This window comes from Lingula anatina, chromosome 4 (genome assembly GCF_051362555.1).
Source record: "Lingula anatina isolate TDL-2025a chromosome 4, LinAna3.0, whole genome shotgun sequence".
NCBI classification, from domain to species: Eukaryota; Metazoa; Brachiopoda; class Lingulata; order Lingulida; family Lingulidae; genus Lingula; species Lingula anatina.
In genome coordinates this window covers 17,199,197-17,221,965 of record NC_141770.1, presented here as the reverse complement: position 1 = coordinate 17,221,965, position 22,769 = coordinate 17,199,197, and the positions used below count along the sequence as shown (strand labels likewise).

The following is a 22,769-nucleotide window of genomic DNA, read 5'->3' as shown; positions in this document are numbered from 1 at the left end:
AATTATTGTATCGGACCCTGCAGGATTTGTCATCAACGACAACACGTTCCTCGTTAGAAAGACTCTTTGTTCTTGTCATTGGGCGCGATTTCAACAAAGGTGTTGAGTAGTGCACATTCCTATTTCTATGCTAAGTAATGCAAGTGAAGGTTGGTCTCAGACTTACTCCAGATGCCGACATGAGTGAGGACACCCAATCCCACAATTATCTTCCTCTGCTGCTGAGCCACCGTAACATAAGAGCAGATGACCTGATTGGGCTTATTCCCACAGAGGCCTATACTTCAATATTGTATTCTGTTTTAAAGGCCCCTGTTATCATTAGATAGAAATTACATGCGAACGTAAATGCTCACGCTCCTGGGCAACCCCCTCCTCCCTGACCCCCCCCCCCCCCTTCCCCCACCACCTCACTGGAAATTATACTACTTTAGTTTAACTTTTATTTCTTGAGTATCACTGATATATTGACATGAAATTTACATTATATACACATGTATATATGGCTTGGGAAGATGCATAGGCGTTTTTCTTCTGTTTGTCAATACATAAACGTTTATAACGCGAATATCTACTGAACGTCCAAGCTGTAATCACTCGTATCGGGATTATACGCGAGAAATATTAAATTTATCACAAATGTCATAAAGAAGAAAAGAAAAAGAAACATCCTATCAACTACTAATACGATTAACTCCCATTCCATTTTGCATATGTCGTAACGCCGTTTCATTTTCCAATGTTCCTCGAACCCATCCAACCTCCGTAAAATTTTCGCCAACGTATCATTGTCTTGGTTGTTTCCTTTCTTGTTTTCTGACGGCGCCGAAAGAGGGCGTAGCTGTGGTGTCCTGCATAGGCTTGCCGTTGAAGTAAATTTCTGTACTGGTGTTTCTGTTGTCATGTATTCTTCATCCTTCTTGGGTATTTTGCCGTTTGCAGCAGGGGCGACTTTATCTTTCACCTTGAAAGAAAAAAGATAATTGTACCACGTGTATGCCTATTTGTATGTTTTGCTCCGCTGGACCACTTATATTTTCTGGCACATGTTATCACTTTTATTTATTCATCTTGAAAAACTGCGTCTCTCCCCTTATTAAAGTAAACCTAATAATTATCTTGTGTTATGTATCTTAAAAGATATGGAATGTCATTATCTAACGAGTTCTACTGGTACAGTTTTACGAGTAATAATCACACGGCCAATTAAACCTACCTCAGATGGATTCCAGTTTTCTAGGTTCTGCTTCACCAGTCTCTGAAGACACATGGCCTTGGCCAAGTTGCCAAGGACGATTCTCCTGAGCCAGGGAGGAGCACGTGCACCATGCGCCCCGCTGTACTGCATGTTCATCACCATCACTGTCATGGCTGTGGAGATGCACAGCAGGAGAATAGCACAGCCAAAATAAATTGCTGGAAGAGTGGAAGGCAGTGATACATATTCTATGATGTATTTCACTTACAAATGGAGCTTATGTGTTGAGAGCAAATGCGTTGTATATACGAATTTAAAAAGCCCAGTCTTAATTAATAAGCACTGAATGATTTAAGTGTACAGTATTATAAATCGCACGAACTTCTACAAAAATGGTCAAGCACGAAGACTTTTAAATAACAGACGAAGTGACCCTACCGTGCCTCAGATACATAATATCTACTTTTCTAATTCAGCAGTAAGGTCGACTGACTTTCCCATTTGCTGTCACCATCGTCTAGGCTGTCTTAAAACCCACTACCTACCTATCAGCGGTATAGCATCAGCTTGGGGAGGCATAATATCCGCCACTAGCAGCATGAACACTGTCAGCGCCAACAACACCGTGACCACAAGCGAAACCTTCTCTCCAGACTCTGGCGGTAGGTAAAACGTCAGCAGAGCGATGGATACGATAAAAATGCAAGGCACCATGATATTGAACATGTAATAGAGACTCCGCCTCCTCATGACGAAGTAAAACGTCACATCCGGGTAAGCTTCAGAGCAACATTGGTACGTCACGACGTGACGGACAACTGGCAAGGCAACCAGCTCCCACTCTCCGTTAGCGACGTAATTGGAGACGTCGCCATATTCCGTCATGTTCACCAAATTCAGATGATCTCCATGAAAACTCCAGGAGCCAAACTTCATGGGACACACCTGTAGGTCCTTTGGGAAGTATTGGACGTCCAGTTTGCAGTAGCTCTGGTAAAGCGCCGGCGCCAGCCATTTGACGCTGCCATCAGACTTCACTTGGGCTTTGTAGGCGTCCAGCGTCCGTTGTTCCTCCGTCACACTGAAATGTACGTACATGTATGTCAGACTTGGGTCACAAGTAATTTGTTTGCTATTTACAACAATTAAGCATTTCGGTATCTTTATCACACTTTGCTTTTAATATTTCCAACAAGGATTTATTTTTTGCATTTGTTGGTTTGGTAGTGAACATCCGAACTGCAACAGTAGTGGTCGGATTTCGTTAAGCTTTCCAGGATAGGTAAAAAAATTTGGACTAAGAAACGGCTTGATTTGGTGGTGATCAATTCATAGCAATGAAAATTAGGCTGCCTTGGCGGAGGTTTGTGCTATCCGAGTACCTGTTAATTTTTTTTAATAATCATTGTTCTTGCTTAAGTAGCACAACTTTGTGTTAGAACTAGGCATTTCTTGTTATAAGTAAAAGAACTAAACGACGCGGTGCACGTTTTGTTACTCTAACCATTGCAAGCCTAATGCCTAATGTTACCACCAGTGTTCGGAATGTTCTTCTTTCCTTCACACTTGTCACTCACTCGTTATAAAGGATGATGTCCGGTCGCCAGATACTTGTTATGGGCACGTGGATGTCCTCGATGTGACCATACAGGCTCTCGTTCCAGGATAGGCGAGAGTCGGACCATGTCTGTCAAAATAAAACGTGATGGTTTAAATATACAGTAGCTCTTTATGTATGTGAACGCCGCGTTCCTACCGGTTTCAAATTAAGACCCTTTTGGGGACAACGCGACACCAGACAAAACAAAATAAATTTAATTTTAATAATATATGGTGTGCATTAGACGATATTTCATAGAGAACACACTTTGGATCAAATGGGCAAACCCAGTTTTAGCTTGGCGCATCGTAGAGGCTACATGTACGGCAGCCGCGAATCCGTACGATCCGAACTCAGACTGGTTTATGCAACGCCGTTATTAAGCATGGAAGAGAAGAATGCGTCTTTTCCATTAATGGAACTTATTTTCTTACGAGCAGCACTTTTACTGATACTTGCACATTGCATGCACGTTCAACAAAAACTGGAAGATCGTTAAATGGATAAACGATAAGATAGTGACAACCACCTTCTTCATTTTCTTTGTTTCAAATTTAAAATACCAGTAGTTAATTCGACTAAGTTTTAGGTGGAGGCCTACTTTGCAATACTAGTCTACAAACGTCTGTCTATATTTATTCACACGTGCATCTATGCGTTCCAACTACTTCCGTAATAAAACACCTTTAGATCACAGTACGTGTTTTCATAGACTTAATCTCCGTATGTTCACTTACCATTCTTAGCCAAACAGCACTGAAGAGGATCTGGTTCTTCTCGTCCTAAAAATACAGCAAAAAGACATTTAATGATACTACCCTTCTTAAACACTCAATAATTCAGTGAAAATTTGCAAACATAAATTTCTGAAGATTTCAACCATGCACATGCGACAGTGGTGACTGTTAAATAAATCTCACCTCCCCCCCCCCTCCTCCCCTTCGGCCCCAACAACTCATTCCTTGCATTTTTCAGTATTGAGCCACCTTTCTCATAATTGTTGATGCAGTAGGTGCAGGAAATGTGCCATTACAAACATAAATATTTTCCATCGCGCTGGAATATCAACTAGTTTAATAATGTCTACACTGTGCAATATTACGTACAGCGTATAATGCTCTCTCTCTCTCTCTCTTTCACACACACACACACACGCACACACGCGCACACACAAAATAAAAAGGAGCTGGCTAAAATAACATTAATATATAAATGTTAACAATTTTCTACTGACCAAGTCACCGTGGCTTTTTAAACTTTATTTTTTTTTAAATTATTTATCTATTACACTGTCGCTTATACTTATACTGTCGCTTTTATAGCTGCTCCTTGGCAAAATAAAAAATGTCGGCTTTTTATGGCCAGTAAAAAAATCTATCGTGCATCAGACACCAACGTAATAATGTGGCTTGACCTAATTAATCTATAATTTTTGTTTTAGACCCAAACTTACATGAGATCCTATACAAACGCCTTTTAAAATAATTTTTCTTCGATAAATAGGCCTTTTATATATGTAGTATGACGAACAGTTCACCGGTGTAAATAATCCGTAGTGAGAGTGAGTTATTTTAATGTGACCGAGTTCTCACCTGGAGGTTTTCAGAAACAACAATCCTTTCAGGTATTCTGACCTCTGAAATTCATCGGTCAAAATGATAAAACAAAGAGTTACACCTGTGATATCCTTTGACCTGATAGATATAAAAGCCTATGCCTTTTACAAAGCTTGCATTTCTATATGGTGCATTTTAAACTTTGTCAAAAAAAATTGAGCATATCTGATGAGGGGGTCGTTCGATTCAACCATTTATCCTTTCTTCAAACTACCATTTTAAAAAGGGCTGAAATTTTCTAAACTTTATTGTTAAGTAAATTATTTCTGAAGTCATGGTTTCGTAGACACCTTTCTTGCAACTTTCAAAAGGCACAAGACACTGTTGACTATTTTGTGAGTTCTAGTCAACTTTCAACGAAAAAGCGACTGTGAAAGCGTGTTATTATGAAGTAAGAAAACCGGTATGCTATACTTACAAGTCTTTCACCTTAATATTGTCGATATTAACAAGGCCACTTTTTAGCTATTTACAGTAAATTTGGGGACACAACAACCGTCCGAAAATATCACCTCCATTTAAGATTGTTTTTCCATTAAATTAGTTCAAAAATGCAAATTTAAAACTCATTTTAGCGGTTACCAAATGGCAATGTAATGTGTTTACGTAGACTTCTCGAAAGCTTTTGATAGAGTACAACATGTATTATTATGGCACAGACTCACTAATTGTGGTGTACACGGAAAGGTACTGAGTGTATTAAAATCAATGTATTCAAATCTTAAGTCTTGCGTACGAACGCCTGCCGGATTAACTAATTTTTTTGAGTGTACTATTGGTACTAGACAAGGATGCATGGTCAGTCCACTGCTTTTCATTTTATATCTAAATGATTATATAAAAGACTTAGAGTACAAGGAATGTCGTGGTATATATTTATCTCCAGAGTGTCAAAATTTACTAGCATTGTTATATGCAGACGACATAGTAAATATTACAGATACTGTTGTACATCTGCAGCGGCATTTGAATGTGTTAAGTGAATTTTGTAATAAATGGGGCATGGAGGTCAGTACAAATAAAACAAAAGTCATGGTGTGTAGGAATGGAGGACCTCTACGTAAATATGAACAGTTTTACTACAAGGGTAACAAACTTGAGACTGTTTCACATTATAAATATCTTGGGGTGCTAGTATCAACACGTAATAATTGGTCATCAACTCAACGAAATAATGCGGCTAAGGCTCTACGAGCGATTACAATGCTGAGATTTTTTGAGAAAAAATGCGGGAGGCTAGCATATAATATAGCCTTTCATATCTTTGATAGTATGTTTCTGCCTATTTTGTTATATGGCGCAGAGATATGGGGTACAAATTATGTTGAGGTGATAGAGAAAGTGCAAATCAAATTTTGTAAATATTTCTTAGGTTTACCAAGCTCCGCATCAAACGCTGCAGCCCTAGGAGAATGTGGAAGACTACCTCTGACGGTGCATTATCTCACACGCAGCATTAAATACTGGTTGAAATTATTATGTATGGGACGAGACAGGTACCCAAGGCAATGTTACCAAATGTTATATAACCTAGAGCTGTCCGGTAGAATTACATGGGCTAGTAAGATAAAACATGTATTATTCAGCTACGGCTATGGTGTGTTATGGCTGTCACAAGATATAGGAAATGTTGATTTCTTTTTAAGTGAGTTTACTCAACGGTTGAAAGACACTGCATTTCAACAGTGGTCCGCTGATGTGAAGGGCAATAGTAAACTGAATAGCTATAGTGAGTATAAAACTATGCTAAATGTGGAGCGCTATTTAACTGTAATTACGTCATGGAAGATTAGAAATGCCTTATCACGGCTTAGAACCTCGTGTCATGATCTAAAAATCGAGAGGGGTAGACATCAAAATATAGATCCCAAATTTAGACATTGTGATTTCTGCTGCAACGCTTATAATGAAGCATACATAGAGGACGAGTACCATTTCGTGCTTGTGTGTCCACGATATAATGGTTACAGAGCAAAATATATTCCCGGCATTCAGGCAAACATATTCAACTTCAATAAGCTCATGAAATCTGAAGATGCAACTCTATTGACAAATCTGTCAATGTATGTGTATGAGTGCTTCAAACTTAGGGATATATACATGTAGAAGGCATAAATTTGACTCCTGTTACTGTAATGTAATATAGGCTGGTGGCCTAAATTTACGTAAATAAACATCATCAATGTAATGTGTTTTTAGCTAAATGAAACGTCTCATTTTCAACCCTCTCTCTAGAGCATGGTGACCTACATATTATATAATTATTATTGTTGCTGTTGTTGTTTTAAAATCTACAAATTTGTATATAACTTAGTTGATTGACAATTATAAACAGTCCGGTAAAAAATAGGCTTATAAAATTCAGTCCTCCATTTTAGGTAAGACACACCTATGACAGGAGCTGATCCAGTGATATTTTTTGACAGTATTCCAAATTATCTTTGTTGATCCATCCTCCATTTTTGATGGTCTTCCAACAGAAAAAAAATAGATACCCGTCAATGTAAACTTTAAAATCTTACCGTCTTCCAGAAGACCTAGAAGACGCCCCTGTATGATCATTCCTGTTGTCGTTCTTCAGTGATGCCGGTTTTCGTTAAAATCAGATTCAGTCTATGATTAAATAGTTATATTAGTACTAGATGTGCCACTGGTTTATTATCATTTTCAAATTATTGTTTTGTCTTCACACTTCTTTATATACATGTACATGTACTCACCAGGTCGATGATTCTGTTGACGGCCAGCCCAAGGCTGACGACCAGTGGACCTCCAGGACTGAGCGGGACAGATATGCTGTTATAGTTGGCAAATATACTGGACAACAGTGCGTTCTCAATGTCTGGGTCGTGGTCTTCATCGTGGTGGTCGTCCTCGGAACTGTACGCACCTGATTAGAGAGGAACAATGAATGTCTGCGCAGTGTCGTGAGCGTGTATATGTCTGTGGAAAATGTGTATGTATGGAAAATAATTAAAACGCCCATGAATGATGCAAATAACATGATTCCTTTTTTAATTCTTGGAATTAATGTACCTTCTGCCAGGGCCATAGATTGGGTAAATTGACCGTTATTCTCTGTACTGTCGCGTCAGAAAAATGTCCACATAATTAAAACTGCGGCCCTGGTAGAGGATAGAATTAATCTTATCTCTGGCCATTACCATGTTAGGATTTTATTTTAAATTTGCAAATTTTGTTTTATAAAAGATGTCATTTCCACTTTCCAAAGCCAAGAAAATATTCCAACTATGATCAGCCTTACTGTTTTTTTTTTTTTTTTTTTTTTTTTTTTTTTTTTTTTTTTTTTTTTTTTTTTAACAAAACATATGCTTGACTGTCACTTTACTCAATTTGCTCAATATTAACTATTCAGCCATTTCATCTTTTTAGGCCTACATTTACCCTGTGGTAGGAGTTGGTGAAACGACTCTCACAGGCTGACATTCCATAGTCAAGTTCGGCTATGCGGTTAACGAAAACTTAATTCATAAAACTTACAAATAACCTGTTGAATGGCGAGGGGTTTGTGTGTAATCTTAATAAGGAAATAAACTCCTCTACGTGGATTTTCTATCTTAATAATTGTACCCCCCCCCCCTCCATTTTCTCCTCTATCGCACATTCTCATACACTTAACTAAAAACTCACCTTGGAGATACACATGAAGTACTGCGATGAAGGAGAAAATCGCGTACATATTTAATCCTCGTCTTCGTGTCATATTTCCCTTGCTGCTCATGTTCATATATGTGTATTTCCTTTAAGACGGGACAGCTAACGCCAACTTTCTCTTAACGATCTTCATGGGGGAAAATTCGTCACCTGTGCTTCGTTGACAATAAATTCACTGTCGTGGAACAGCGCCAGTGTCACCGGTCATACAAATGCAAGCGCACTCGATTGACGTGGCTGCTCGAGTACACATACCCTAACAGTGGGGATATACATAGCGTACAAATTTTGAACAGAATGTGATAAAGCGACAAGTCTGGGATGTGATTAAATGTAAAGCGGTGTTGCCTTAGCTAAATCAACCAGCCAAGGTGCATTGTGGCCTTTTATGCATACGCAGTTGCCAACGGAGAACTGTAAGTAAGCAGACTTATATAAGAGCAGTCTTTAATTCTTTCTTTTTATATGCTACTTTATGACAACAAGTGCCGGAGAACCCTTCGTGTTGTATTGGTCCTATTGACACATTGTAATACGAACTAAATTTAAACTCCCCTTTTTTATTTGCTATTTTGCTTGTTGCGTTTATGTTTACAGATGTTATTTGTACAGCCTGACTTATTGCCACGCATTTACAAGTGTTTGTGAATTTGAAATTAATATAGGAAACAGAGATCCAGATTTCACGTGTTTGATCATTTATGACAATGTGGAACAAGTTTCATATTCCACGTGTAAATAAAAAAGCAATTATAAAAAAAAATGATGATTATAAAATAACCCCCCTTTAATACTTAACGCATGAAATTCCAAAAGCCTAGTATATGTCTCCAATATAAAAAAAGCGGTCACTACTGGATTAAATGTATTAACAGTCTTTCACATTTGCTAATGGCGTGTTTAAGTGATCTCTCTGTAAAACTGACATTCATATTTCGATAAGCGGATACACAAGCGCGGTAAGGTATTAGATTACCACGCCTCAGTCAAAAATCGCTGAACTATCCCTATAATGCCATTGTGTAATCCCTCACAATAGTTTGAATGAGATTTATATGAAACTATGCCTCAAGAAGTCTAAACAATTTTTTTGTTAAAGTCAGCTTAAATGGGGAAAAAAAGAGTTTTTTAAAGTCAGCTTTAATGGGGAAAACGAATGCAAATTCAATGATGATTTTTTTATACGGCAAACAGGACAAGATCTGTCTTTCCTATAAGCAGAAAATAGGTCACAAGATTCCAACGTACACTTCTGTAAAAAAAAAACAAAAAACGACATAAAATACCAGCATATCTTATAAGTGAAATTGTCGTTTGTGATCGCTGGTCGTGGGTTTGTGATATATAACGCCAATTTAACGACTTGAACCGCGGTTTCATGGTGCGAACAGAGAAAAACATCTGTAAAGAAATTTAAGCCATATTTCTTTTAACTTCTTTATATATGTAACTGTCCCTGGACTATGTGACTATGTGGCTCACTCTCAGGGTGTGCACTTGACCCCTTCGCTACTGAGGTATTCCTGTGTTCTCCGACCCCCCCCCCCAAAAAAAAATATATTATATTGACGAAATGAAATCTAAAATAGTAAAACAAGTAAAAGAATAAGAGAAAGATAAAGCAAGCATTTTTTGTCATCCTTTACTCTTTCAATTTACTGTATTTAATAATCCTCCGTAGTTTACACATCACAAATTTCACTCGATAATGTGTCTTTGTCTGCCGCCCCCCCTCCCCCCCCCCCCCCACCCCCACCCCCTCGAAAAATACAAAACGGACATGTGCCGATTTGGGGGGAAAATTATGTCATAACGCACTGGTCAAAATGTACAGTTATAATATTATGACGCCATAGGTCAAAGCAAAACGTAACGCAACGTAATCATTACGTCAGATGGTAACGGCAGTTATTCAAGATTTAGCGTAAGCAAAAGAAAGCGATCTATAATGTTTCTTTTTTAAAATGATAATAATTTCACATCTAGCGTTTCTGGGTGCACAACGCAGTTACGAATACATCAAACGGAGAGCCCTGGAAAATAAGGTGATTAATCAACCGGTTGCAAAGTGCGTTTGGTTGCGAAATAACAGACTTCTCTATAACATTCCTACTTATTTTACGAGGAAAGGGTCCACTACGCTTTCCAAATTTACTTTTTGTGAAAATATAAGGTTTTATATACCGGAGCTTGAAGAAAATAACAATGTACAAATTCTTTTAAAACAAATAGAGACTCCCGTGGTACGTTTAAAACGAATGCGTTTTCTTATTTACAGATCAGAAAGCTTTACATGAATGAATTTCCTAACAACCAAGTGTTGGGGGTCGGCAGTTACGGCCATGTGTACAAGGTATAGGCCCATAAGTTCAAATAAATTCACTGTATCACGTTGTATGCATCTTTTTAGAACAAATCTTATTTTAGTAAGGTTGACCCATGTCATGATGACTCTATACCACTTATTTTGTGGTAAAACTTTTTTAATAGAAATTGTCATTCTTTCTTCATGTTATATCCTTTATTTAGTGTGTGTGTGTGTGTCGGGGGGGGGGGGGGGGGGGGGGGGTCTGGACGGAGTCGCCCTGAGAACTGATGGTAGCATTCCTCCATTGTCTCCGCTTCCGTAAACCTTTACATATCCCCCAGGGTGGGGGATGGGGTCATGTTATTTTGCAAGACGATTGGAACTAAGATCTAATAATGGTATATTAGATCTTAGATTGGAACAAATCAGATAAACAAACAGACATCGTGGGCTATATAATCATGTTCTTATTTTAGTTTTCAAACGACTGGGCATTGAAAGTACCGGTAGACATTGACAGGGCTCAAGCATTTGAAAAGGAGATCGGTCTTCTAAGAGAGCTCAAAAGCGATTTCATTTTGAGGTAACTATTTTCACTTCTTCTCTAAGTTAATGTTTTAAAATCACCCTCATTGCATTTTAGTCAAATTGCGCTCATATCCTGATATTATTCTTTTTAATTACTTTCAGTCATTTTGAAAACTTTAGTCATATTTTCTTGTATTGTTTATGTTTATTGTTTAAAAGGTCTCATAACATTATTTTCCTTTCATATTTTTAGTTTGCACCATTCATTCGAGGTAAAGCCTGGCTTACCTGTTGTTTTGACAGAACTTTGCACACTCGACCTCCAGCGTCTGACCGATTATCAGTACGTGTTAATTCAATTTCTCTTTTTATGATCTAATTTTATTTTTCCCCTACTCTTGTTTTCGACGTTAAAATAGGTATAATAATGTGAACTGTTGCTTGCTTTTTTATCATTCATTATCCTCTTCTTGTACTACATGTATTTCCTTAGGATATTGGGCATTTTTAAAAAATTATGTAAATCTGTATTTTTTTTTTAATTATTCTAAATTTATTTGTTCATGGACCACGTTTCTAATATCGTAATGATAATTATTCCATATAAATCTTCGAATTTTGATGGAAACAAAAAATAAGATTTAAAAAATACGATGGGAATTCCATTTTGTTTTCACTTATGTAACTATTTCTATTTTCAGCGGGATTTTAGAGTCAAGGGCTGTCAAGTTTGTCACGGTGTCGGTCTGTATAGCCTTGCAGTTCATGAGGAATAAAAGACTCATTCACTTTGACATTAAGCTGAATAATATCCTGATTAACCGGAATGGCATCCCCAAAGTGGTGAGCTACATAACATTATTACGTGTAAATGTACAATCATATCAGTAAAAGCGCGAAATTTTAAACATTTTTCTATCACAAAATAATTAGTTATTTTATGTACAACTATAAGGCTCAGAATACCATATGCACATCAACAGTTACAGCAAAGCGTGATGTTCTTTATAAAATAATGTTTTGCAATTCACCAAAGGAAGTTTTGCAGACTCTCTAAATTGTTACATATTCTACGCAATTTTGCAAACGATTTTCAGTTTAAATGTGTTGTAAAGTGAAATTTTAAAACAAGAGCACTGTAGTGAACACACACACAGCAACTATTAGTACGTGTTTTTTTATCCATGTTCAATTATTTATTCAGTTTCATTTTTTCAGTGTGATTTGGGGTCCGCCCACCGCTGTGACGAGAGCGGAGAGAGTAGCTGGGGACCGAGGATGGTAGCTTACACCATCACCAAGAACCTCGCCCCGGAAATTCTAATGCGCACTTCCGCGTCCGTTCAGGCGGATTACTTTGCTCTGGGTGTGATGATCTTCGAGTTGTACGTTGGCAGGTAAAAATATTACCTGATAACAGTGCTGTAAAAATTACTGACACATGCAGCCATTTGGAAAAAAAATCAATTTTTATAGATAGGGTTGTGTATTTTCTTCATTTTATCCTTCGTATTGTGCTATCTTTTAATATATCTTTGCCCCCCCCCCCCTCCCCCGTGGAAAACGGAGCAAAATAGGTTTATTTTATGATTCTGTTTCACTTCAATTTTTCTCTGGCTATAAACTTTAACGCACTGGAATTCAGATTATATTGACATTTAATTCGGTTAAATTTAAACCGAAATTAGAGATCCACCCACTCTTTTTCTTTTGCTTTGGCGCCACTGATATTATAAAATGTCTCAAAAGTGAATATTCACCCAATTTTTATAACGTCAATTTCTTTATGCAGACATCCTCTCTGGTACAACGAGCCACACGGCAGAGCAGCCATCAAAGTGAAAATACTGGCTGGAAATATCCTCCATGCCGACTATGCAGAACCGGCATTCCGGGAGTTTGCTGAGAACTTGATCTGGTGAGCCGCTTTCTTTGGCATTTATCGATATTCTCTTTGTATTTGATTATTTATTTAACGTTTTTATCTTCTCTCTGCGTATTTATTGATGTTTTATGTATTTATTTCTATCTCTGTTTATTCATTATTCCATCCATTCATTCATTCATTCATTCGGGAGATGTTTAAGAGTTAAAAAATGGCATTCATTATTTCAAAATTTGTATACTTAGATTTTTTAAAATTTTGACTAAATGTGCCGTTGATCCTATATTTTCAGTGATGAAGTCAACAGAGTGCAAGACGTGAAGGGCATATTGTGCCTTCGGTAAGAGTTCGCTAGCTATTTCACCTTGGAATTACATAGATTGAAGAATTTATTTAAATCTATTTATAGATATTTTCCTTTTTGATTCGTTCCTGTCTGTTCAGTCTTTGTTTACTTTCTATTGCATTTGACATTTTTTTTTCTTTTATTTTTCATCTTCATTTTTGTTTGCTTATTTTTCTCAGTTGGCTTGCTGATTATCACACTAACGTATTCCCTATGGACTGCAGGTCCTCCCCTCTTCTTGCTTTTGTCCAGGTACTTGCTTCTTTTTTCCATTCTCTTCTTTTATATGCTTGTGCTTTTGTTGTTTTTTATCATTTTCCTTGTCTGGATGCACATTTCAGTAACACAAATTTTGTGCATAATTTCCCTTTTGGTACGGTAATATTAATATAGTTTTTACACAGGTTTGTATATATCTATCCCAGTGACTTTGCAACTGCTCGTAATTCAGGATCACGCATGAAGCGTGTCACCATTTGCGAATACATTGTTATATGGAATTTATACAATTATCTTATTAAACAGTATAGTATACAGTAGGCTAAAACCTAACACTCAAAAATATAAACTTAAATGCAGTGACCTTCTTGGAAATAATCGATGTTATGGAAACCTATTATTGTTGTTTTGGAAGTAAGAATTTCTTTTGTTCTTATTTTCATATTTTCTTTTTAACAGGAATCTTTCCTGAAAGACATGGAGAGGATAAGGTACCCTCCAGCTACGGCGCACCGCCAAAATCACACTACCACACAGGAGGCATCACTCGCCCCAACTATTGGCACCGGCGATAATAACTGTGAGCTTGTGCCTTGGGACATGCCAGACGACAAGGCGGCAGGGTTCAACGAATTGTTTCAGTGGGATGTGCCCAATGACGAGAGGGAAGACAGCGGCATAGTGGCCATGGAGATGCCCGAAAATGGGAAAGGTGGCATGATGGCATTGGACATGCCCAGTGATGAGATTGAGGCCGAGGAAGACATGCCCGAGTGGGATGTTCCAGTGGGGGATTTCGACTTTGATTTCACCTTTGAAGAGGATTGAACACTTTTCAATAGTCGTTGTATCAACAGACAGTCCTGAAATCCCCACAATATCAGACTAATCCTAAATCCCCGCAAACTTTATATTATCATTATGACCACTTCAATATTTATCAACTGCACAAATATCTCTAGAATTTTTAAGAACTGGATTTAATATTTGAAAATATTTCACTCTTCAAATCTTCCATGTGAACTCGAGAACTTTTCTCACTTTCAAAATTTAAAATAGATAAAATAATTTTTTTTATGTTTTATTTTCTTAGTGTTTTTATTCAACGGGCTTCATCTATGAAAACTTCCTCAAAATATGTTTGTGTTTTTTAAAAACAGGCGTTTTTACGTGTCTTATGGTTATTCCAAAGTTTATGTGTGTATATCTCAAAAGCGCGGAAAATTTACATACCAGTACATACATTTGGCTTCCTATCGGTGATTTCTCCATGTACGTGATTTGGTGTATCCTAGAGGTTTAGAGTTCTGCCACATGTGGGAGATCTCAGGATGTATATTAGAAGCTTTAAAATTTCAAATTATACTTTAAGTAAAGATTATTTTCCTTACTGGAATCTCTCTCTCTCTCTCTCTCTTTCTCTCTCTCTCTCTCTCTCTCTCTCTCGGATGATGATGATGATGTGGCTGCCATGCATTTTATTGCCTTCCTGTAATTTGCCGGATATTTACACACGAGTTGCTTTTATTATCAAACCCAGTTGTTTATTTTTGCAATAGCACATCACACCTGTCTTACAGTGCGAATTCCATGTACAACACATGTTCTTGTTCGTCTATATATTTACTGTGAGTATGGAACGTTCACCCTGAATATGAGAGTCGCTTTTATTGCCAGAGTTGAAGGGAAACCATTCATGGTACATGTATATCCACATAGTTTTGTTGTACAGGGTGGAAACATTTACTTAATGATTATTCAATTTTTTGCGAGTTTACCGTGAAATATTATTATATAAGGACCATCGGAGCGCAAAGAGAATAGCCTTTAGTCACAGAAACGTATATAATAAACAAGCCCGGAAAGATATAACACCAGCCACTAATACAGCAGATCGACAGGAATTAGTGTATTTGTATATGGAGATATCAAATAAAATATACAAGTACTAATATGCTGGTATCATAAATGACCTGGTATATTATTTCAGGGAAAATAGCAGCTGCTATAACCGAGTAGTAACACACACATGAAGATAAACTGGAATGCGTTGAAGAGATTAATGGCGACTTAAATGTTTTAGTATTTATTACTCTTTCGTTGATCTACAGTGTGCGTATCTAGCATAGTGCCAAAGGTCAGGCGGCATTGATTACCAAAATGAGGAAACAAATGTATAGGAACTATTTAATGTGTTTAAGTTCCAATCTATTTTCGGACGTTCCATGGATGATAATGCATCTTTCGGTTCTTTTTTTATGTGATCATATATTTTCCAACCCCGTTGAAAGGAAATGTTGACTCGTATTCTATGTATTCTATCAACCGTCAAACCATTTGTTTGCACACGTATATACGTGTGTGTGTGTGTGTGTGTGTGTGTGTGTAAACTGTGGATAATATATGGCATGCCCCCATTCAGTAAAATGACTCATTTTTAATGTGTGGCCTACTCTTCTGTGTAGGAGACCATGGAAGGCGAGCAGTGACGCACTGCAGCAGTATACTATGAAAAGAGACTCGATTTATGACACGCTAAAGAATCGTTTAGAAACTTAACATCAGCTCAATTTCCTTGAAAACTCATTTCTTCCATTTTCCCCCTGTTTAGAAATAATAATATAGCGAGCAATGAGATAGCACGCATAGCGCCATTTCGCTATTACGTGGTCTGATTACAACCCGTAGATTAAATGATTTCGTCAATTACCCCAAGCGTTTTAGCAATCTATTCCATTTCTCGTGTATACATGAATGAAGAATTAGACTGATAGATATAAGCCTATAGGCACCAATAATGACGATGTTAAAGGTTCATTTTATTTCAAGCACCAATATGAAGACAGCGGGCAATGCTTTTGGCAGAGCGTTTGCACTTTCCATTTATGTAACTCAAAGAGATGTGCAACATTTATCTCAATTGTGTTCACCTTTAAACTTCCCCTCTAACTCCTGGACTGATATCAACAGCTATCTATTCTGATAAGCTTCCTATGCTTTAACCCTTTACTCAATAAATAATGCTTTTTTTTTTTTTTTTTTTTTTTTTTTTTTTTTTGTTAACCAGGAAATATAAACAAAGGTACTGAAGCAAATGGTTATTGCGTTGTTTATAAAATACGTATTTTAAACATTCATTTATGTAACAAGATTGCATTGATTCCGTATCATATTTCTCTTGGCGTCTCTTCCCAATAGGGCAAGTATTCTATACATAGCAGTGTTAGTGTGTTCGATTTTTTATCCGAGTGTCACGACTGCCGCGAACATTTTAATCTCGCACCAGTGGAGAGTCAAGGTGTAAGATGTGAGACATGCAAATCTCTCATCTGACACCTCCCCGGGGATTGTGATATTGATTTAATAAAAAAAGACGCTTGTATAACTGAGTTTTCGATGTGAAGTACAGAGCTTGGTAATAGTGAGATGAACATAGCCTTTGGTAATAGACCTACTGACACCTGCGAACTTTCGCGCATTATATCATTACATTTGTTGTATATCAAGGAATCAAGTCCAAGGAATCATTATTAATGGGAAACAAAGCTTTGTCTCCTTTACAGGGTGAGGATCTGCAATAACCGATATGATTACAACGTGTATCTTTTTACTTTGACAATTTTCCGTACTCCATACATTTGAAAGGTTGAAATAAAGACTTAATTGGGTGAGAAGAACCTTTGTACGTGTACCTTTGGTTGAGAGCAGCTGAGGATTGGGCATGGTACCTTAACGTAGTAGTTGAGGGTGGGAAGGGCAGTGCCTAATGATTGGTAGCTGAGGATGGGAAGGACAGTGCGTGAGGATTGGGCATGGTACCCTAGGGTGGTAGCTGAGGGTGGGAAGGACAGTGCCTGAGGATTGGGCATGGTACCTTAGGGTGGTAGCTGAGGGTGGGAAGGACAGTGCCTGAGGATTGGGCATGGTACCTTAGGGTGGGAGCTGAGGGTGGGAAGGACAGTGCCTGAGGATTGGGCATGGTACCTTAGGGTGGTAGCTGAGGGTGGGAAGGGCAGTGCCTGAGGATTGGGCATGGTACCTTAGGTAGGTGGTAAGCCTGGCATGACGTTGAAGTCGGACATACAAGGGTATTTTTCCAAAGATTTATTGGCTATTAGATATTGGATGCGGTCATGGTTCTCCTGGCGCAGTTTAAGCAAAAACTCAATGTAAACATGATTCTGATTATCCCACACAAGAGTAAATGTGCTGGTAAATCAGGTCTATTTCCATTTGCTTACCGGATTAAGTCTATATAGGTGCCCGAAACCAATAATTATATATACATTTATAATTACTGTGTTACACATTTCAGGAACCCTCGGCGTGGTATCGAGGTAAATTCAATGAAATCTGGCTTTGGTTTCTTTGTACAAATAATTTTAATGCTACTCGGCTGGGGGTCCTGCAGTTTAAGCTGAATACTGGTGGGTGGTTGTATCGCTGAAATAGTGGGTGCTTAAGGCATAAATTTCATGTATTAGTGGCGCCCGCACGATTGAGCTGTTTTTGTTGTTTTTCCCAGGGACACTTGAAATCATAAACCGTCCTGTGAATTGCCCATGGCGCATAGAAGAGTTGTGCACCCCACTCCACAGATATGTTCGTTGCTTTTTAGTATGGCGACATAAACCAAGCTGTTAGTTGTCTTTGGCGACTACATACAGAACGCAAGTACATAAGCCGTGCATTTCCCTGGGATATTGCCAGATGCTTTCATTATGTTGGAAGCGACTCATATCTCAATATAGACGTAACAGTTGACAGAAGGAAGAAACAACTGACAAAATCCGAGTGTAAACTTTACACTGAACTGTATCCACAAGCGTTAATAACACAGGTGAGCTGTGTATGCTTAGCATTAGTTGCTATGACATGTGGGAGCAGTATTTATGGTGAACAGGATGCACAGCGAACGTTGTATAAAACAGAACTGGCATCTGTGAACTAATGAGGGTATTGCTGTATATATAGGCCTATATAATTGCATTCATGTGTGCTGCTGCATTGTGACAGCTGAATAAGAACCTGTTCTGTTAACATACTACAAACGAGAGCTTCTTTTAACTTTTATCATATCTTCACGGTTTCTACAATATAGAGTGATTATGGCATGATTCACGTCCATTCAGTAGCGCGGGGACTGATTCATCAACACTGCGTATAGAAAATTGTTGTGAAAGTCCTATCACACATGCGCACGCTCCACGGGGAGATAGTCGAGATACCTCGGAAATCCCCGCGCGGCTGAAATACAATGCACAATTGATCCATCATCGCAAGAAGTGTGGACGTATAAACCGGAGAATGATACGTCTGATGTTGCGTGACTTGTTACAAGTACGCTAATTTGAGGAGTACTGCTGATTGTAACTTTGAATTCCCACACGCAGCAGTGAGAGATTTTCACCATAGGATGCGTGAAGGACTAGGTCGCCGTCACGAGGAAAGAACACAGACTTGCTCTCCCTGTTAAAACTACATTGATATATGATACGTGCACTGCTGGAGCTTATTAATTTTGCATGTGCGTCTCATATACTTGCAGACATATCAGTAAGTTTTACAGAGTACGGAACAGTCCCTCATATACATGTGCAATAACAGATTGATGCCTCAGTGGATACGGGGAACAGCTAAAAGTGATTTCATCGCCACACAGGGATTTGGTCTCACTGAGGAAAAATGCATCATGCACCATCAAGAAACCGGGGGCGATTAGTTTGTGTGTAGCATTTTGATAGATTAGTAATGGATAAACATGATGGATTTGAGAAAGGATGTGAATGTGGAAAAAAAGCATGGCAATGACAACTATTGCCAAGTCCATATTTGGGTCTCGTTAGTTTGGTAAATTACGCTGCACATGCACAGATGACGCAGACACGTGCACTGTGCGCGCACCAATTAACCGTGCCTGCATAAGGATCGAGATACATATAAAATACTATAGGATGACCAGCGTTGAACTTATCTGAGGGTAGAGATGAATAATTACACTATACGATGTTTTTTTTTTTTTTTTCGGATTTGAAATGTTAACCGGAAACCCGATTTTAAGTTAGGGGAAGACTGACGGGTATTCTGTGATCCATCAAAAATAGTACTCCTTGCATTTGGTACCACGTTTGCAACCTTGCCTAATTTCGCACACTGGTTCCGCTGCAACTTAGGATTGTTTGTTTGTGGGACTTAAGTATTTACTTCATTTACTTCAATCAATATACAAATACAAAATCAAATTTAATGACAGTCATACACGTATACCGGCCAGTATGTATTTAGTATGGAATGACAGATCACCGAGTATATTGAAACGGAAAACAAATCACGCACATCATGTCATCATCCACAGCTGCTTACTGGATTTGATATTACGTAAAGTTAATCGGCGAAACGAGAAGTTTCTGAACTGAGAATAATTAAGGAGAAAGCAACCCATATTGTACTGCATAGTGCTGATTCTCCGTCTATGTGTAAGAAGATTGCGATGTGCATTTTACCTATAGAAAAGGAAATTACAACACCATAACAATGATAGGTCTATTACACTAGGAAAGGAGAAGCAGAAAAGAAGTATTATACATAATACGAATATTCATGATTGTCAGTTGGTTCGATATTGAATTTAGGAAGTTTTATTGATAATAGATCATTACATAGCATTCAAAGGAGACAATTCTGGCACTGAAGAAACCAAGACACGTGTATAATTTGGTCATTTGGGGTTGGTTGATATAAAGGACAAACGTCACAGTGTATTAGCCAGAAATCATCTCGTTACTATCCCAGCCCCCATGATGGACCCCCACGAAGATTACACAGATTTCTCCTTCTCCTTGGATAAGCATATACACAACACAACCGACGGCGTGCCGTACCCAGAAACGATTTTGACAAGGACGCTGTGGAAAGTTGTCCCCATCGTACTCCTGGTGTTTGGAACTTTCGGCAACCTGGCTTCTCTCATGGTTATGACGCGTAAGGTTCTCAGGGAGACCCCCGTAGGTATACTCCTGGCGACCCTGGCCGTGTCTGACCTTGTGGTCTTGTGGGTCGGACTAATGAGGCACATCCTCTGCGCGTACGGTGTGGTCGAGCTACGCTACATCAGCACCTTCGCGTGCCACATCACACGGTTCCTTACGTACTTCAGCATGGACTTCTCGGCCTGGGTTCTGGTCGCCGTCACCGTGGACAGATTCATTGCCGTTTGCATGCCCACGCGGGCCGTGGATTTGTGCACGGTCAGAAAAGCCGCCCTGTCTCTCATGGTGATAGCCGCGCTTATCACGGCTAAAACGATGCACGTGTTCTGGACGCGAGGGTCGGAAAACGTAACGTTAGACGGCAACGTGACGGTCATCTACGTTTGCGGATACACTTCGGACGGCGACAGATACTTTTGGCAACACGTTTTGCCTTGGGTGGTGTTTTGTATATACGTTAGTGGGCCTTTCCTGACAATGATAGTTCTAAATATACTCATTATAAAAGGGTTGTTCAAAATAGAACAGCGTCGTTGGCGCCTAAGTAACCGCTCCACGGAGACAGGGACAGGAAACGGTTTGCTTGACCATTATCCATCCGATAGAAACGCAGATGGTCACACCGCAGGGAGACGGAGTGACCAACAGGAGGGACCTCTGCTACCGGTCAGATCGTTGACCATTATGCTACTAGCGGTGTCTATATCATTTCTACTACTCTCTTTCCCAGCATTTATTAACCGCATGGTTCAGTCATACTGGAAAAGGGACATAGCTAGCGCGCGAGAAAAGGCGCGATTGGATTTAACCGAAGTGATGGTGTTGATGTTGAATTATACCAACCACTCCATTAACTTTTTCCTGTATTGCTTAACAGGCAGGCGCTTTAGAAAAGAACTTAAACTGTGCTTTCGTGACGTTATGCGGTGCAATTAAGTTGAGGAATTCTTCATACTAGACTTTGAATTAGGAATGCAGAGATACTGTTACGGAAGAATACTGCATGAAGAGATCTATCTTGTTAATTCTCACAAGCCACTGATACGCAGCAGATCTTAGTTTTGGGCACTGGTTTGAGTGTCTAATTAAGTCCTTACCTAGACCTACGCATGAAGAGACTAGATCCTGTATTGATGTTGTACTGGGTATAGTAATTGTGAAATATATCTCACGTAATTGTAAATGCTACTTAGACGCTGAGTTAAGATTTTTAACGCACAAGCAGTTCGAACTAAGACCTACCTCATACTGGTGATAAGTGCACTTAAAGTAAGGTGAAATGGTTTTATACTTCATCTGACACGACTTGAAACAGGGCTGCAACTGACGCAGCTATAATTGACGCTGTGTTCAGAATTCATACATCAAGACGTAAAACAAGGTATTAAAGAGTACACGCACTTATACTATACCACGGGTTTCACGCATGTTTCACCCCTTGCCATTTCAAACTTTTGAAGGCAGTTTGGTTGGGTCCCTTGTCGTTTTGGTCATATATTTCGCAAAAATGTGAAATCGGTGTTGAATAAAAGGAAGGGGTGTTTTGGTAGTTAAATGTCCCAATGCTCGTGTGATTTTGACCATTTATCGGTGTTGCATATTTTATCAACACATGATCAGTACCCATCTTCCATGCAACTTCCTATTAATTTCCCGACCAACAAATTTATGAATCTGTTTTTTTTTTACCTAGGTAAAATACCCTGCAAAACAAATCAAGTGCAAACAACGTTAAATCCTCTATACTGGAAACGCTTCTGGCGAGAGATTTACCGTGCTATCCGACTAATCTTAATTCATTCTATACACGGATATTAAAAAAAATTGATGCTTATTGCGTGTGGTGCGAAATTGATCAGTTAGCGTTTCAAGTTGCTCTAATCAATGGCTTTTTATGTGCTAAGCTCGTCAATAAAAGAGAGCTTTCACCAAATTGTGTGCATTTTTTCCGGTGTATGAAATCCTGGATTGGCAATCTGGCATCTGATACTTCCATTTTTTTATGTTAACCTCTTTTTTTTTTTGGGGGGGGGGGAGCGGTGAATTATAGAAACGCAGAATAGTTAACGTTGTAAAGGGGGAAGCACTAATTTGTTATATATGGAATGAATTAAAGCTGTGGCAATTGTCACCAACTGGATCACGACGAGAAAATACCAGCTGTGATTAAAATATATACATGTATCATATTAAACGGTAAATTTAAAACTGTAGAATTGGGAAATCGAACATTATACATGTACACACAATGAACAAAAGTGTCCCCCCTACTGAACCAATACTTTGGGGGAGATAAATAACTGTGGGATGATATCCTCCTGGTATCATTTTATTAACATCAAATTTCACAAAAAAAAATTATGTAGACCAGGCATTATAACTACTCAAGATCTGCCTACTTTGAT

At 38.6% G+C, this 22,769-nt stretch overlaps 3 protein-coding genes across 3 annotated transcripts; 2 read left to right on the top strand and 1 right to left on the bottom strand.

Annotated features, from left to right (window-relative positions):
* Positions 1-420: 420 nt before the first annotated feature.
* LOC106179344 (neuronal acetylcholine receptor subunit alpha-10) lies at positions 421-8,496 on the bottom strand. The gene is made up of 7 exons (XM_087012047.1): positions 8,066-8,496; positions 7,135-7,304; positions 3,536-3,580; positions 2,776-2,885; positions 1,744-2,279; positions 1,217-1,416; positions 421-964 (listed from the first exon to the last, which is right to left on the bottom strand). Exons 1-7 carry the CDS (start codon positions 8,160-8,162, stop codon positions 572-574), a joined length of 1,551 nt encoding a protein of 516 aa, XP_086868173.1. The 5' UTR covers positions 8,163-8,496; the 3' UTR covers positions 421-571.
* Positions 8,497-9,963: 1,467 nt separating this feature from the next.
* On the top strand, positions 9,964-14,203 carry LOC106179340 (cAMP-dependent protein kinase catalytic subunit 3-like). The gene is made up of 10 exons (XM_087010805.1): positions 9,964-10,134; positions 10,368-10,442; positions 10,874-10,980; positions 11,179-11,268; positions 11,627-11,768; positions 12,144-12,322; positions 12,718-12,843; positions 13,103-13,150; positions 13,336-13,408; positions 13,835-14,203. The coding sequence occupies exons 1-10, from the start codon at positions 10,054-10,056 to the stop codon at positions 14,201-14,203; spliced, it is 1,290 nt and encodes a 429-aa protein (XP_086866931.1). The 5' UTR covers positions 9,964-10,053.
* Positions 14,204-17,900: 3,697 nt separating this feature from the next.
* Positions 17,901-22,198, top strand: LOC106157158 (G protein-coupled receptor daf-37). Its single transcript, XM_013532679.3, has one exon. It carries the CDS (start codon positions 20,173-20,175, stop codon positions 21,298-21,300), a length of 1,128 nt encoding a protein of 375 aa, XP_013388133.3. The 5' UTR covers positions 17,901-20,172; the 3' UTR covers positions 21,301-22,198.
* The last annotated feature ends 571 nt before the right edge of the window (positions 22,199-22,769 follow it).